General features: G+C 38.9%; 1 protein-coding gene across 1 annotated transcript; it reads right to left on the bottom strand.

The window, feature by feature from the left end:
- Nucleotides 1-264: 264 nt before the first annotated feature.
- On the bottom strand, nucleotides 265-9,700 carry LOC116521828 (vomeronasal type-2 receptor 26-like). Its single transcript, XM_032236477.1, has 4 exons — nucleotides 8,900-9,700; nucleotides 7,725-7,952; nucleotides 2,337-2,463; nucleotides 265-1,166 (listed from the first exon to the last, which is right to left on the bottom strand). The coding sequence occupies exons 1-4, from the start codon at nucleotides 9,698-9,700 to the stop codon at nucleotides 265-267; spliced, it is 2,058 nt and encodes a 685-aa protein (XP_032092368.1).
- Nucleotides 9,701-15,041: the final 5,341 nt, after the last annotated feature.

Genomic DNA, 15,041 nt, shown 5'->3' with positions numbered 1-15,041 from the left:
GGAAAGACTCTCTGGAGAAGAGCTTCATGCTGGGAAAGTTTGAGGGAAAAGAAGAAGGGGACGACAGAGAATGAGGTGACTGGATGGAGTCACTGAAGCAATAGGCATGAGGTTAAATGGACTCCAGAGGATGGTAGAGGACAGGAAGGCCTGGAGGAACATTGTCCATGGGGTCACGATAGGCCAGTCATGACTTTGCAACTAACAACAACAACAACATGGTCATAGGGGGGAAAAACTAGTTGAGTCAGAGTTATAGATTTCTTACTTCTTTATTTTTACCAGGTGCCCCTTGCTGTTCAGCTCAGGCCACACCAAAATAATATAACATTTTGGAAAAAAGATAAAGCCCAAGCACCCGGCACTGGAGGCTAAGATGGAGAAGATCTCCACAGCTACCATGTATTTTCCCTTGGAGCTCAGATAGGTTGGAAGAAACGCCAGCCAAACAGCGCAAAACACCAGCATACTGAATGTGATGAACTTGGCTTCATTAAAACTGTCAGGTAATTTCCTAGCTAAAAACGCCACAACAAAACTGACAGTGGCTAGGAAACCCATAAAGCCCAGGGCGCAATAGAACATGACAGGTGAACCTTCGTTACACTGCAGTATAATTTCTTCAGTCACTGACTGCAAATCCAAGTCAGGGAAAGGGGGAGAGGTGGACAGCCACAAAATGCAAATTAGGGCTTGAATACAGGAACAAGAAAATATAATGGAGTTAGAGAATCTCTTCCCCACCCATTTCCTCATTTGAGATCCAGGCTTGGTAGCCATGAAAGCAAAAATCACTACGATGGTTTTGGCCAATATGCACGAAACTGCTATGGTGAAAATCATGCTGAAGGAAGTTTGCCGAAGGAGGCATCTCCACGGTTCAGGCTTGCCAAGGAACAGCAAAGAACAAAGGAAAGAGAATAGGAGAGAGAATATTAGAATATAGCTGAGGCTTCGGTTATTGGCTTTGACGATGGGTGTTTCTTTGTGTTTCATGAAGATTCCAAACACCAAAACTGTGAAGAAAGAAAAGCAGAGAGCAAACATAGCCAGGATGATCCCCAATGGTTCTGTATAAGACAGAAAGGTTATTTGTTTTGGAAGGCATCCATCCTTGAATCTGTTTGGGTATTGCTCCTTAGGGCATTCAAAACAATCGTCTACATCTGAAAAAGAAGACAATACATTCATACTTTTTCAGTATAGCAATAGCACTGGTAATAATAGTGCATAGACTTATATAGTGTTCCATAATGCTTTATAGCACTCCATCAGTGGTTTACAATGTCAGCAGTGGTGCAGTTTTTAGAGTGCAGTACTGCGGACTATTTCTGCTGCCTGCCAACTGACTGCAATTTGGCAGTTCAAATCTCACCAGGCTCAAGGTTGACTCAGCCTTCCATCCTTCCGAGGTGGGTAAAACAAGGACCCAAATTTTGGGGGCCAATATGCTGACTCTGTAAGTGCTATTGCTATTGCTCCCAACAATCTGGGTCCTCATTTTCTGATCTTGGAAGGATGGAAGGATGAGTCAACTTTGAATCAGTCAGGATTGAATTCCTGGCTGTAGCCAGAGTTAACCTACAATACTGCATTCTAACCACTGCACCACCACAATTTTGTTGGCAATAATCCAAAGCTGAATCACTTTCCTTAAATAAAAATCTTAAAGGAAGATTTGAAGAAGAGAAGAAAATGGAATTTGTCCTTTCGTAGATGAAATAATAGATTAAGAGTAATAGTTATTCTGATTACCTCTTTTTATGCTGAAATACTTTCCAGTCACCTCCCAAATCTAGCTACTATATCATAGAGATACAGAAAATGAATTAAAAAAGTATAAAACTAGAGCTACTTATGTTACATATCTTTATTAATGATTTCTTTATTAGTGGATTTTCACCAAATTCTTCATAAAAAGTAAAATAAATGTCAACTCTTTTTAAAAAAAGAAACAAAAAATAAAATTGGCAAAAACAATACACTAAAGGAAATTCTAGCTCACTGGAAGGAGTTAATTCTTCTGAAATAGGAAGGTTGAAAAGGAGGAAATTAAGAAGAAAATACTGTAGACAGGCAGGAGAAGGGGAAAGGGGAAGTGATGAGATGGGGAAAGGAAAAGTGAAGGGAGAGAAAAGGAGAGAAGAGGAAGGGGAGTGAGGGGAGGGGGGAGTGGTGGAAGAGACGAGAAGAGGAGAGGAGAGAAGAAAAGAGAAGAGGCCTTAGGAATTCAGAGCAAGCTTTGTTGGCATGCAATGTACATTTTGGAAGAACAGAAATACTGAATGCGGCCAAATTTGATCACAAGCTTTCCTCTATATATAGCTATTTATTACCTTCCCTATCTGAAATCTTCCCATCTGAACAGGGAATGCAATTATAGCAGCAGAATTGTTCCCCTTCCTTCTTAGACTTAGTATACCCTAAACGGCAATGAGGATTACACAGAGAAAGGGGCCGCATCTGAACAAAAACAGAATAAAGTTAGTTTAGTTTTTGCAACTTATTAGACAATATATGGCTTAGGAAGACAGTTTGATAGAATGAGAATATATTTATCTATGTATATATTTCTATTATTTTTGCTGAGATAATATTTTATGCTCAGTTTATTCGTTTTTGTTTTGTTTTGATGTGAACCCAAATCAAACAAATCTGGGTGAGTTAAAGACATCAGCCAAGAGTAACAACAACAGCAACAACAGCAACAATCCATTAAGACTGATTCCAATGACATTTGAGTGAGTTGAAGACTCTGTGAAACAAAACTGGCTTTTATGATCTTCTAAATTGTGTAATTTAGATCATCATCTAAATCTTCTAAATTACTAAATTTAAATTAAATTTAAATATTCTAAAGGGAGGTGGTGGCTCAGGGGCTGAGCTTGTTGATCAGAAGGTTGGCAGTTCAAAAAAAAAAAGGACTGACGTCCCGATGGCACGACTTGCAATCTTGGTGCTCTGAGATCGCAGTCAATATTTCTGCTGCTGAATGGTCCATTCGGACCTAAACCGTCCTGCAGAGATGGTGATTGAGAAGGGCACCTCCTGCTGATTTCAGGGACAAGTCCCTGAAAGATCCAGGAATTGCCTTTTTTCCAGCAATAGAAACGCAGCTAATGAAGCTGCTGAAGTTGGGACAGCTCTGGAACATTGGTGAGGAAATTTTATTTTTAGAAAAAGAGACTACCCTCCAAAAAATTAAGTTAAATTAAAATTGAAGAAAGAAGACTATAAGCGGTGAAATTAATCTACATTAAACTTAGTGTGTTATCCTGTTTCTAATTTTTTTTTTCATGGATAGAATTTTTGCAAAGGCTCCCTATTTTTTAAACTGAATGGATTAATTTTTCTTCTTCTTTTTTCACTTTTGCTTACACCTATGGATTAAAATTTTCCTTCTTTTTTATAATGCTTGATTGGATTGATTGGATTATTTTTTATCTCCATTTAAGGGTTTTTTCCTTTCTTAAGCTTGGAATATAAAGAAGAAAATAAGAAGGATTATAAAAATGGTTGTAACAACAGGAGGAAAAGCAGTTATACTGCCACTTAGAGGCTGGAGGCTGGATACATTGTTTTTTCTTCTTTCTCTTTGATCACTTGAGATTCAAGGTTCTTTCAGTTTGTTTACTGAGAGTGATAGTAGGAAGAGCACAAGTTGTTTATACAGTTCTTTTTGGGAGTTCTATCAATAGCTATTGGAGGGAAGACAACATTTTGACTTGAAAGATAATAAATGAACCTGTTTGAAGTTTATTAAAATAGCCTTGAATCCTATAGTGGCAGTGCCTGCCAAAATTGGAACAATGGCGCAGGAAAAAGAAACTGTAACATTGCAAATGATTATATTTTAAATTCAAAATCTATTAGTTGTGACAGAGAGAATTGAAAAGAGATTGGAGAATATGGAATACAAAACAGAAAAATCTTGTTAACAAATATTAATGATAACAATAATAATAATGACATGATAAGAGATGTAGTTAATGATATATATGTACTGGTTTAATATAATTTAGTAACTTTTAGATTGTTATGTTAAATAAATAATCGATAATGACAATAAGGTACACATATGTGTTGGCTTGATATAAACAGTAAAGGATTTTCGTAAATGATTTTGTTAACAAATATTAATGATAACAATAATAATGAAATGATAAGAGATGTAGTTAATGATATGTATGTATGTATGTATGTATGTATGTATGTATGTACTGGTTTAACATAAGGAATTTGGATATAAATTGCAAACAGTAACTTGAGAGAAAAGGCTTAGAAATTTTGTTAATTAATCCTTATTTTGAATATGTTATAAAGGTGTAATGTTATTGTATATATGAAAGTTGATAACAAAAAATTAACTAAGTTTTAGTAAGTAGTAATTTAGTAACTTTTAGATTGTTATGTTAAATAAATAATCGATAATGGCAATAAGGTACACATATGTGTTGGTTTGATGAGAAGAAAATGAATATAAACAGTGAAGGATTTTCTGTTAACCAATAGTAATTATAATAACTAATAATGGAATGATAATGATAAGCGATACAGTTAATGAAAAAAAGTCTTAGAAACTTTGTCAACTAATCTTTATTTAGAATATGTTATAAAGGCTTAAGGTTATTGGATGATTTTTGTAATAACTAATGAAATGCCATCAAGTGGTGTGTTTTTAACTATGGATTATTTTAGGCAAAAGGACACTAAAACAACTTCAGTCAAATGAGAATGATGCTATGTTGAAAGTAAGATTCATTAAGAATCTTTGTCATCTGATATGAATATAAGTAATGACTGTGGAAGAGATGCACGAAAGCTAATTGTAACCAATTGTCACACTTTCTACAAGATGTAATGTAAGATGATGATTTTTTTGTGTTGTTTGTTTAATAAAAATAAAAATTTCTTGCAAAAAAACAGAAAAAATTGATGGAAAAACTGAGGATGTTTATCAAATGAAGAATGTGGAGGACAGAATTCAAAAAATGGAAGAAAAAATGAGCAAAGAGCTAAGAAATCTGTGGATACTGACAACAAAGTGAGCGTGGTTGGTAATGGCAAGAGCGGAATATGGAAAGGGGAGATAGATGGATTGGAACTCTACCCCAGACTTCAAAGCACAGAAGAAGAAAAGAGAGAAAAATTGATGGAGGTAAGGAGAGAAATCTTGACAGAAGCACTAGTGATAAACAAAGATAAGCTGATGGAAAGAGCAGATGTTGGGTTTCGAGCTTTTATGAGATACGAAAGGAACAACATGTTGCGAAGAGAAGTTCACACAAGATTTATTAAGAAGGTAACTAGAATATGAATCCTACAAATGGCAAGATATAAGACTCCACTATTAATGGAAAGATACAGGTTGATGCAATGAAAATGTATACTAAAAATCAAGCTAAATTTAGTTTACTAGTAATATGTATAAAATGAAGCGACAATAGCTATAGTTAAATAATGATAAAAATACATATAGATATATTAGTTTGATAATATGAAATTTTATATAAACAATACATGGAGAATATGAGAGGAGATTTAAAAGCTTTATCTAGAATATGTTATAAAAATGTATTGTGATTGGATGATTTTAGGATGATTTAATAGAATTTTATCATAATCCTATTCTAGATTTTGAATATTATATATAAAAGGATGTAAAAACAATTATATTCAAATTAAGGTTGAGATATAATAATCGTGATATACATGACTATATGTGAATTTAAAATATGCGATTTGATATGAAAAGCAGGTGACTATGGAAGAGATGCATGGAAATACTGTAACCAACTGACACACTTTCTACAATTTGTAATGGAAGATGGCTTTTTTAATTTTTTTTTTTTTAAAAGAAGGTTGGCAGTTCAGTGGTTCAAATCCCTAGCACCGCGTAATGGAGTGAGCTCCTGTTACTTGTCCCAGCTTCTGCCAACCCAGCAGCTTGAAAGCATGTAAATTCAATTTTTTTTACTACCGATTCTGTGGGCATGGCTTATTGGGAGTGACTTCGTGGGCATGGCAGGGCAAGGATACTGTAAAAATGTCCATTTCCACCCCACTCCAGGGCAAGGATACTGTAAAATCCCCTTCCCTCCCCATCCCACTAACCTGCTTTCCAGCTCTGCTCTCCTGTGCAGGGCAACAGAAGAAGACTCAACCGATCAGCTGGGACTTGGGTGGCAGTGCATAGATGGGGTGGAGCCATCCAGAGGTGGTATTTGCCAGTTCTCTGAACTAATTCAAAATTTCTACTTGCCAGAACTGGTCAGAACTGGCTGAATGCCACCTCTGATTTGTATCTTAGCTACTTAGTTCTAGAAAATATATTTTATTTCTTAGTTGTTAATATTTTTTCTAACAAAAGCAGAACCCTCTCAGCTTTCTTGTTTCTAGTTTGTATTTCCCTTTATCACATGTTGTTGTTGTTTTTTTTAGTTGCCTGCCATGCTTATAATCGATGCCTCCCCATCAGTGTAGAGTTCCAAATATCTCCATCCTAACCAGTGGTGAAATGCATTATTTTTTTACTACCAATTCTGTGGGTGTGGCTTGTTGGGCATGGCAGGGTAAGAATACTGCACAATCCCCATTCCCTCCCCACTCCTGGGGGAAGGATATTGCAAAATCTCCATTCCCACCCCAATCCTGGGGGAAGGAATTTGCAAAATCTCCATTCCCACCCCACTCTGGAGACAGCCAGAGGTGGTAATTGTTGGTTCTCTAAACTACTCAAAATTTCCACTACCCTTTCTCCAGACCCTGCTGAATTTTATCCCTGAACTTACTTTTCCACAGAGGATAATTTTATACTGAAACCATGTTTGGATCATGCCTTTCTAATTGATTAAAAACATACACAAGTTATAAAACAGGGGTATCAAATTCGATTTCATTGTGGACCGCACCAAGGTAGTGTTTGACCTTGGGGGACTGGGGTGGGTGTGGCCAGGATGGGCATGGTCAGATCAATGTTATTTGTGTTGGGGGTGCCTGGGGCACCATGAGCACTCTGGAGCTCGGGATGGTGTGGCCGCATGCGGCCCTCCAGGGCACCATTTTCACTGGCAGAGGCACCGTCGGCCAATCCTTTGCTGTTTCCAGGACAATGCCATGGGCCAGATTTAAGCACCCCAGGAGCCAGATCTGCCCCCTGAGCCTTGAGTTTGACACCCTTCTTATAAAAGGACAGGATAATTTTCCATTTCATTTTAAAGTTTTAGGCATTATATTAATGCCTCCCCTCCCCCATCCTTCTCCTCCTCCTTCCAGTCAGTTTTATTCCTTCCACTCAGTCTTGATTCCTAGTGACAAATGGTTGCTTTCATTTTGTTGGCAAGATTTTTCAGAAGTGGATGGATCTTAAATTCATGTTAGGATTTAGAGGCCCTAGGTTCTAGAGATTGAAGGCCATGCATTTGCTCTCGTGCTTAGGGCAGAATGAGAACTACAATCCCCCAGTTTCTAGGCTGATGCTTTAACCATCACACCACCTGGCTCTGTCTTCAAGAGACATATTTAGCTTCTAGCCCATTCAAAACATTTGTACCGTACACAAATTTGTACACACTCTCTCTTTCTTTCTTTCTCTCTCTCTCTCTCCCTCCCTCCCTCTCTCTCTCTCTCTCTCCCATTTAATTTGTGCATTTCCAGAAATATTAAAACTAATTTTTAACCATTGTGGCCAAGTTTATACAGTTTCACATAGATCTCAACCCTACCTGGTTAAATATCCCAGGCCATACAATGGCATCTTCTTGGATGGTAAGAATTTCACCTGAGGATTCCTGCGTGTCGATTTTACCAATGTTAACTCTGAGAAAAGATTGATTGGGGAACATGATCCAATTTAAAATATTGAAACCACCAACTAATTCTCCATTCTGATCAAAAGAAATCACTTCCTCAGCACTATTATTGAATGAGGTGCTTCTCAGATAGTGGTGGAGCTAAATTGGGAGAAAAGAGAAACATGTGGAAAACAGAATCATTCTCAATAGTGAACATTGTAATTCCAGGAGACAATAAAATAGAAAATAAGGATCTAAAAAAAACACTCTTAACTTACAAACAAAAAGGAAATATAGTACTATAGTTTTTCAGAAGTGGATGCATGATTAGGGGACTGGAGGCTAAAGCATGAAGAACGGTTGCAGGAACTGGTATGTCTAATTTAATGAAAAGAAGGACTGGGGAGACATGATAGCAGCATTCCAATATCTCAGGGGTTGCCACAAAGAAGAGGGAGTCAAACTATTTTCCAAGGCACCTGAGGGTAGAACAAGAAGCAATGGGTGGAAACTAATCAAGGAGAGAAGCAAATTAGAACTGAGGAGAAATTTCCTGACAGCTAGAACAATTAATCAGTGGAACAACTTGCCTCCAGAGATTGTGAATCCTCCAACACTGGAAGTTTTTAAGAAGAGATTGGATAATCATTTGTCTGAAGTGGTGTAGGATTTCCTGCCTAAGCAGGGGGTTGGACTAGAAGACCTCCAAGGTCCTTTCCAACTCTGTTATTCTATTCTATTCTATTCAAAAATGGATCTGAATGAACCCTGGAGCAAAATAGCAGAGATTTGTCTTTCAAATAGTAGTTTATCTACAAGGAATATATACATACACCTGCTAGGCAAAATCAGGCAATCAATCATCAACTATAGCACAGAAGCACACATGGAGAGAGAAAGGTACCCTCACAGGGCCTCTCTTGTATATACAGCCTCTTAAAGTGATAACCCTGCTGACTCATTCTCATTGCATCATCATTTAAGTATTACAGCCTTACAGGTGCTGGTCAACTGTTAAATAATTACCCTGACACATCACATTTAGCCCAATGTATTTGCCTGTACCATAGAGTGTGCTCTTTCCCATAATAAGTTCAGAACATTACCTTCCAAGGATGCTGATTGAAAAGATCCCAGCTCTTTGCCTTTACCAATGCATTTTGTTTACTCCTGGATGAATGCATGGCATGAAAAGCATGTGCTACAGCATAGATTGCATTGTAGATGCTGTAGCTGTGGCCAGTCATGCTCGTTCCAAACAGAGTCATAGGAAGAGCCTCCAGCTTCTCTTCCCCGGTGCATGGTTTTTCAACTCTCTCATCTGTTTCACCATCAGAAAACGAGCACGTAAAAGCATGCTGCCAAACTTCTGCCAAGAAATCATCTTTTTTTTCCAAGAGGGGGCTTCTCCTTTGAAGGAATTCATGGAATCCATGCAAGTCTTTTGAGCGAAGGGCAAAGGACAGGGCACCGTGGAGGAAACTGATATCCCAATTTCTTTGAAATGGTAGCGATATGAATTCTATCTGGGCGGTCACGATCCAAACTTTAGCTTTCGTATTCATTGAGACATTGTCCCAGTCGACATAGGCTTTCATGATTCTGAAAAACATCAGAGCGTGAACTTCACCATGAATAACCACTACCTTGGCGCTGCTTTCCATAACAACCTTCATTTTTCTGGTGCCCTCTTCAATGCTCTCAGGTATATAATCAGAAAAGGTTTGTTTCGGAAGCCGCTCAATGAAATCGAAACAGATCCCTTTTTGGGAAAAACTAGGGAGTACCTTCTCTACAAACTCCTCTGTAATATCCTCGTTTTGATAAACCACCCCGATCCATATCCAGTTGAAATGCAACAGCAGCTGGAGAATCCCATTATATTGATGGGCCCGGTTTGGAAACATCTGATGGGAAAAGACAGCTTGAGTTTGTTCATTCATCACTGGAGCAGAGCCATATACGATCTGAAGACATTCGAAAGACAAGAGAGGAAGACGTAAGTCTAAAATATAATATGTTGTCAGTGTTCCAAGTATCATGTAGAATTAAATCAGAGTCCAAGGCAAAATGATCCTTAAAGTTCCAATTTAATAAAGCAGACATCTTAGCACATCTGTGTAAATCCCAATTCTGGAAATGACCTCAGAATTCCACCCAGTTAAAAGTTCATGATCTTCTCCCCACCCCACAATCCATCACATGGTCCAATCTTCTTCTTCCACGCCGGCGTCTCCACCCAGCTGCTTCCAGTCAGGTGTAAAAGTGCGGAGACAAAAGATGACCTTGGCTTCTAGAAAAGAATGAAAACAATACATTCCACAATCCTACTCCTGTCTATTCCCCCCTCCCATCAACTATCTAATGAAACAGCATAATGAGAAAAGAGAAAGTGTGGCAGACCAAAATTCTAAAAGAATATAATTGCAGGCCTGACCCAGGCTTCTCCAAGAAGCATGAGGCAGAGTCCTGGTCCCGACAAAACCCCATTTTTTTAAAAAAAAAAATGAATGTGAATTCCTCTGACTTTACTCCCAAGTCCACCCTGGTTTCTGAGTTGTTCTTTTCTTCTGGCAGCTGTGCATGCGCACACTGGGAACAGGTTCTAGCGGTTCCTCTGCCTCACTGATGTTTAGCTCTGAGGGCACCTGTTCACTGGCAGATGGTCTGGGCCCCATCTCTGTCTCTGATGCAGAGCCCTCATCAGAGCCTTCTCCAGACTCCAGGAATGGCCCATGGTCATGTGTCAAAATTCAGACAATTGGCAACTGGCTGATATTTATGATGGTTGCATCATCCTGGGGGTCAAGCGATCCCCTTTTGTGACTTTCTCACAAGCAAAGTCAATGGGGAAGGCAGATTCATTTAACAACCATGTCACAATTGCAGTGATTCACTTAAGAAATGTAAGAAAGATCATACCACGGGACAAAACTCACTTAGCAAATGTCTCACTTAGCAACAGAAATCCTGGGTTCAGGTGTGGCTGTAAGTTGAGGACTACCTGTATAGCTGCATTTTTTTTAATAAAATGGTTAGCAAATAGAGAGTTGTCTGTAATATTTCTACATAGAAGAAAACTGTCCCTGAATTGAGACAGGTTGTGGAAGAAACAATTTTAGGAGGAAGAAGCAGTTTTCAATATCAACCATATTCAGGACGTATCAACTCCCTCCAACACTGGAAGTTTTTAAGAAGATGTTGGATAACCATTTGTCAGAAGTGGTGTAAGGTTTCCTGCCTGAGCAGGGGGCTGGCCTAGAAGACCTCCAAGGTCCCTTCCAACTCTGTTATTCTATTCTATTCTATTCTATTCTATTCTATTCTATTCTGTTCTGTTCTGTTCTGTTCTGTTCTGTTCTGTCCTGTCCTATCCTATCCTATCCTATCCTATCCTATTACCTTCCCTTCCTTTTTCTCCCCCAGGGGCAAAAATCACAAACTGAATTTATAACTTGACATGGTTGATAAAGATTTTAGTCCTTGTTCCTCTGATTTATTCCCTTTCCCCCGAAAGCTCAAAGGACCAGCTATCATACTGATGCTTTAATCTTTATCCCCATTCCAACAATGTTAACCAAGAAGAGCTGAGACACAGTAACTACTCAATAGATACTCAGTTAGCTTCCATAGCTGAACATGAAACCTGTATCTCCTCCATCCTGATCAAGGAAGCTAAACTTAATCTCCTATCAGGCACCCAAGATTTTCCAGCTCATTTTTTTTTAAAAAAATCTGATCTTACTTGTGGCATCTTAAAGACAGAGAGGATGGTTGCCATGTGAAGACAGACATGTGAATGGGCACCTCCAATGACTGCTAGCAAAATATTCCTGGCATCACACTTGTAGTTAGGGATGAATTGGACCTTCCTAAAAAGAAGTTCCAGTGAAGCAAGATAGGTCCAGCGAGCTTTGAAATGGCTATTATAGATATGGAAGCCCAAGGTGATATTGGGTAAAAGCTGGAGGCTTTGGTTGATCTCCTTTACAGCAAATGCCAAAGCCAGGATGTGTTGGTAAGTCTGAATCAGTACCCTGCAATGAGAATGGCATAGTGCAATATAATCATGCCTTCACAATAGGACATGGACCACACTTCCTTTCTAACGGTGTTTAAGAAAGTGTATCGAAGTGGCCCATGCCTTGTAAGTCTACTTAAATCTATTCACCTCCAGATCAAACCTTCTCAAGCTAAGCATGCTGTATGGAATATAGGATTGGAAAAAAAAATTCCGATATTATAATTGTAACCCTATAAAGGTAAAAGTTCCCCTCATACATATGTGCTAGTCATTCCTGACTCTAGGGGGCGATGCTCATCTCCATTACAAAGACGAAGAGCTGGTGCTTTCCGGAGACATCTGCGTGGTCATGTGGCCGGCATGACTAAACACCAAAGGCACACGGAGCATTGTTACCTTCCCACCAAAGTGGTCCCTATTTTTCTACTTGCATTTGTACATGCTTGCTTTCAAACTGTTAGGTTGGCAGAAGCTGGGACAAGTAATGGCAGCTCACTCCGTTATGCGGCACTAGGGATTCGAACAGCCAAACTGCTGACCTCTCTGATCAACAAGCTCAGCATCTCAGCCACTGAGCCACCACATATCTTGAATGGCATAGTGCAATGTAATTGTGTCTTCACAATTAGGTGTGGACTAAACTTCCTTTCTAAAGATATTTAAGAAAGGGTATCAAACTTGTCTTGTAAGTCTACTTAAATCTATTCACCTCCAGACCAAACCTTCTTAAGCCAAGCATGCTGTATGGAATATAGGATTGGAAATAAAAACCTTTAACAATTCTGATAGCATAATTGTAACTCAATAACTAAGCCTTAAATGCAAACATTTTCAATCTTCCCCAAAGTGTGACATAATCCCCTTTAGGAAGATGAAGGGGACATAATCCCCTTTGCCTAATGAGAGAGCTATCTTTTAAATTCTCTAGGACACCAGGAGACCCAAGTAGCCAAAGGGGAGAGCATTAAAGCTAGAATTGTAAGTACGTTGGTTGGAGACTTTATCAACTTGCTGTGTGCCAATGTTTAGAACTATGGCTTATTATTTATCTCCAAGCCTAATTCATAGGTCTTGCCTTTGTTTGTTTGTCGTTCTTAGTTGCGAAGTCATGTCCAACCCATCACAACCCCATGGACAATGTTCCTTCAGGTTTTCCTGTCCTCTGGAGTCCATTTAAGCTCATCCCAACTGCTTCAGTGACTCCATTCAGCCACCTCATTCTCTGCCGTCCCCTTCTTCTTTTGCCCTCAATCTTTCCCAGCATGAGGCTCTTCTCCAGTGAGTCCTTCCTTCTCATTAGTAAAGTATTTGAGTTTCATCTTCAGAATCTGACCTTCTAAAGAGCAGTCAGGGTTGATCTCTTCTAGGACTGACAGGTTGGATCACCTTGAAGTCCAAGGGACCCCTCAGGAGTCTTCTCCACCATATTTCAAAGGCCTCAGTTCTTTGATGTTCAGCCTTTCTTATGGTCCAACTTTCACAGCCATACATTGCAGTTGGAAAAACCACAGCCTTGACTATACTCACTTTTGTTGGCAGGAAGATATATCTGCTTTTTAGTATACTGCCTAGATTTGCCATAGCTTTCTTCCACAGGAGCAAACGTCTTTTAATTTCTTGGCTGCGTCCCCATTTTGATCTTGGAGCCCAGGAAAATAAAATCTGTCACTACCTCCATTTCTTCCCCATCTATTTGCTAGGAATTGAGAGGGCTGAATGCCATGATCTTAGTTTTCTTAATGTTGAGTTTCAAGCCAACTTTTGCACTCTCCTTCTTCACCCGCATCAAGAAGCTCTTTAGTTCCTCTTCACTTTCTCTGACCTAAGCTTAGTACACAAAATTGTCTGCTACAATGTCCTGCCTGTCAATGAACACATCAACTTCAATCTCAATAATACATGGGCAAACAATAGATACAAACTCCAAACTTGATTGCAGAAAATATGACTTCAGCAACAGAGTGATCAACGCCTGAAATGCACTACCTGATTCTGTTGTTGCATCCTCAAACCCCCAAAACTTTAACCTTAAATTGTCTACCGTAGACCTCACCCCATTCCTAAGAGGTCTGGAAGGGGGTGTGCATAAGCACATCAGCATGCCTACTGTCCCTGTCCTATTGTCCCCGTTTATTCACACCCATTTCTTATCAATATGTCACAGAAGTGAGTCCACTCCCTCACATTTTGTAAATATTTAAGGGTATCTTTTCATGTGACAACACTGAAGAAATGACACTGGGCTACAATGTAAAGTAGTGAGTATCCAGCTTGTATAACAGTGTAAATGTGCTGTCCCCTCAAAACACAGCCAAGTGTCATTTCTTCACTGTTGTCACAGGAAAGGATATCCTTAAATATTTACAAAACATGAGGGAGTGTACTCATCTCTGTGATATGCCTGCTTATACTTATATTGTTACATGTTATATTCATGCTTACACTTGTTTTCTCATACATGCTTGACAAACCAAATAAAATAAACAAAAAGAAGACCTTGTGAGAGAAATGCTAGCTATCAAGCATTCATGGAAACATTAGGAGCAAAATGAAGACAATAGTGTATCCACTTTTGTTTTGAAGTCTGGCTACTTACATAAGACCACTTGGAGAGCTGTGAAAAGGATGCCTGTCAAAGTTCATGGCCTCTGAAAATACATAAATCTGGGACATGATGCCTCCAATTATAAGCTCCCCTGGTTCGTAATACTTGTGAAGTATAGGTATAGGGTCTCGGATGAAACACTGCCCAGCAATGTTCCTACCAGCTACCTGGGGGAGCAACATGAATCCATAAAGTAGTAATATTTCCATATTTCATATTTTCAATAGAGAGAAGACATACTTTTCTGACATTCTCAGCCAATTAAAGAGAGGGGGGGGGGAGGAGAAGTGGAGATGAAGGTATCAGTCTGGTGCTCCTAAAGCACATGCTGAGAAAAAAATAAGAAATATTTATAATTTTTTTTCTCCAGGCTCACTGTGTAGTTTTACATACAGTCACTCGAATTCCCCAAAGATGAAAAATAGATGGCGTAATAATTACGGCTAATTTAATAATAACAAAGGGAGCAATGGTTCTAATAATTCTCTGCAGCACTGAAAAACAAAGATGTTTCATGAATCTTTGGGTGCACTTTTGTTTATAGAAAAGCAATGACATTTTAGTGGGGAAAAATCTGCTATAATTCTGAAGTTTCAGGAAGAGGAGGATGAGATATGTG

Source organism: Thamnophis elegans, chromosome Z (assembly GCF_009769535.1).
Source record: "Thamnophis elegans isolate rThaEle1 chromosome Z, rThaEle1.pri, whole genome shotgun sequence".
Taxonomy (NCBI): Eukaryota; Metazoa; Chordata; class Lepidosauria; order Squamata; family Colubridae; genus Thamnophis; species Thamnophis elegans.
Note: the sequence above shows the minus strand (reverse complement) of the source record. Positions and strands in the feature narration are given on the sequence as shown.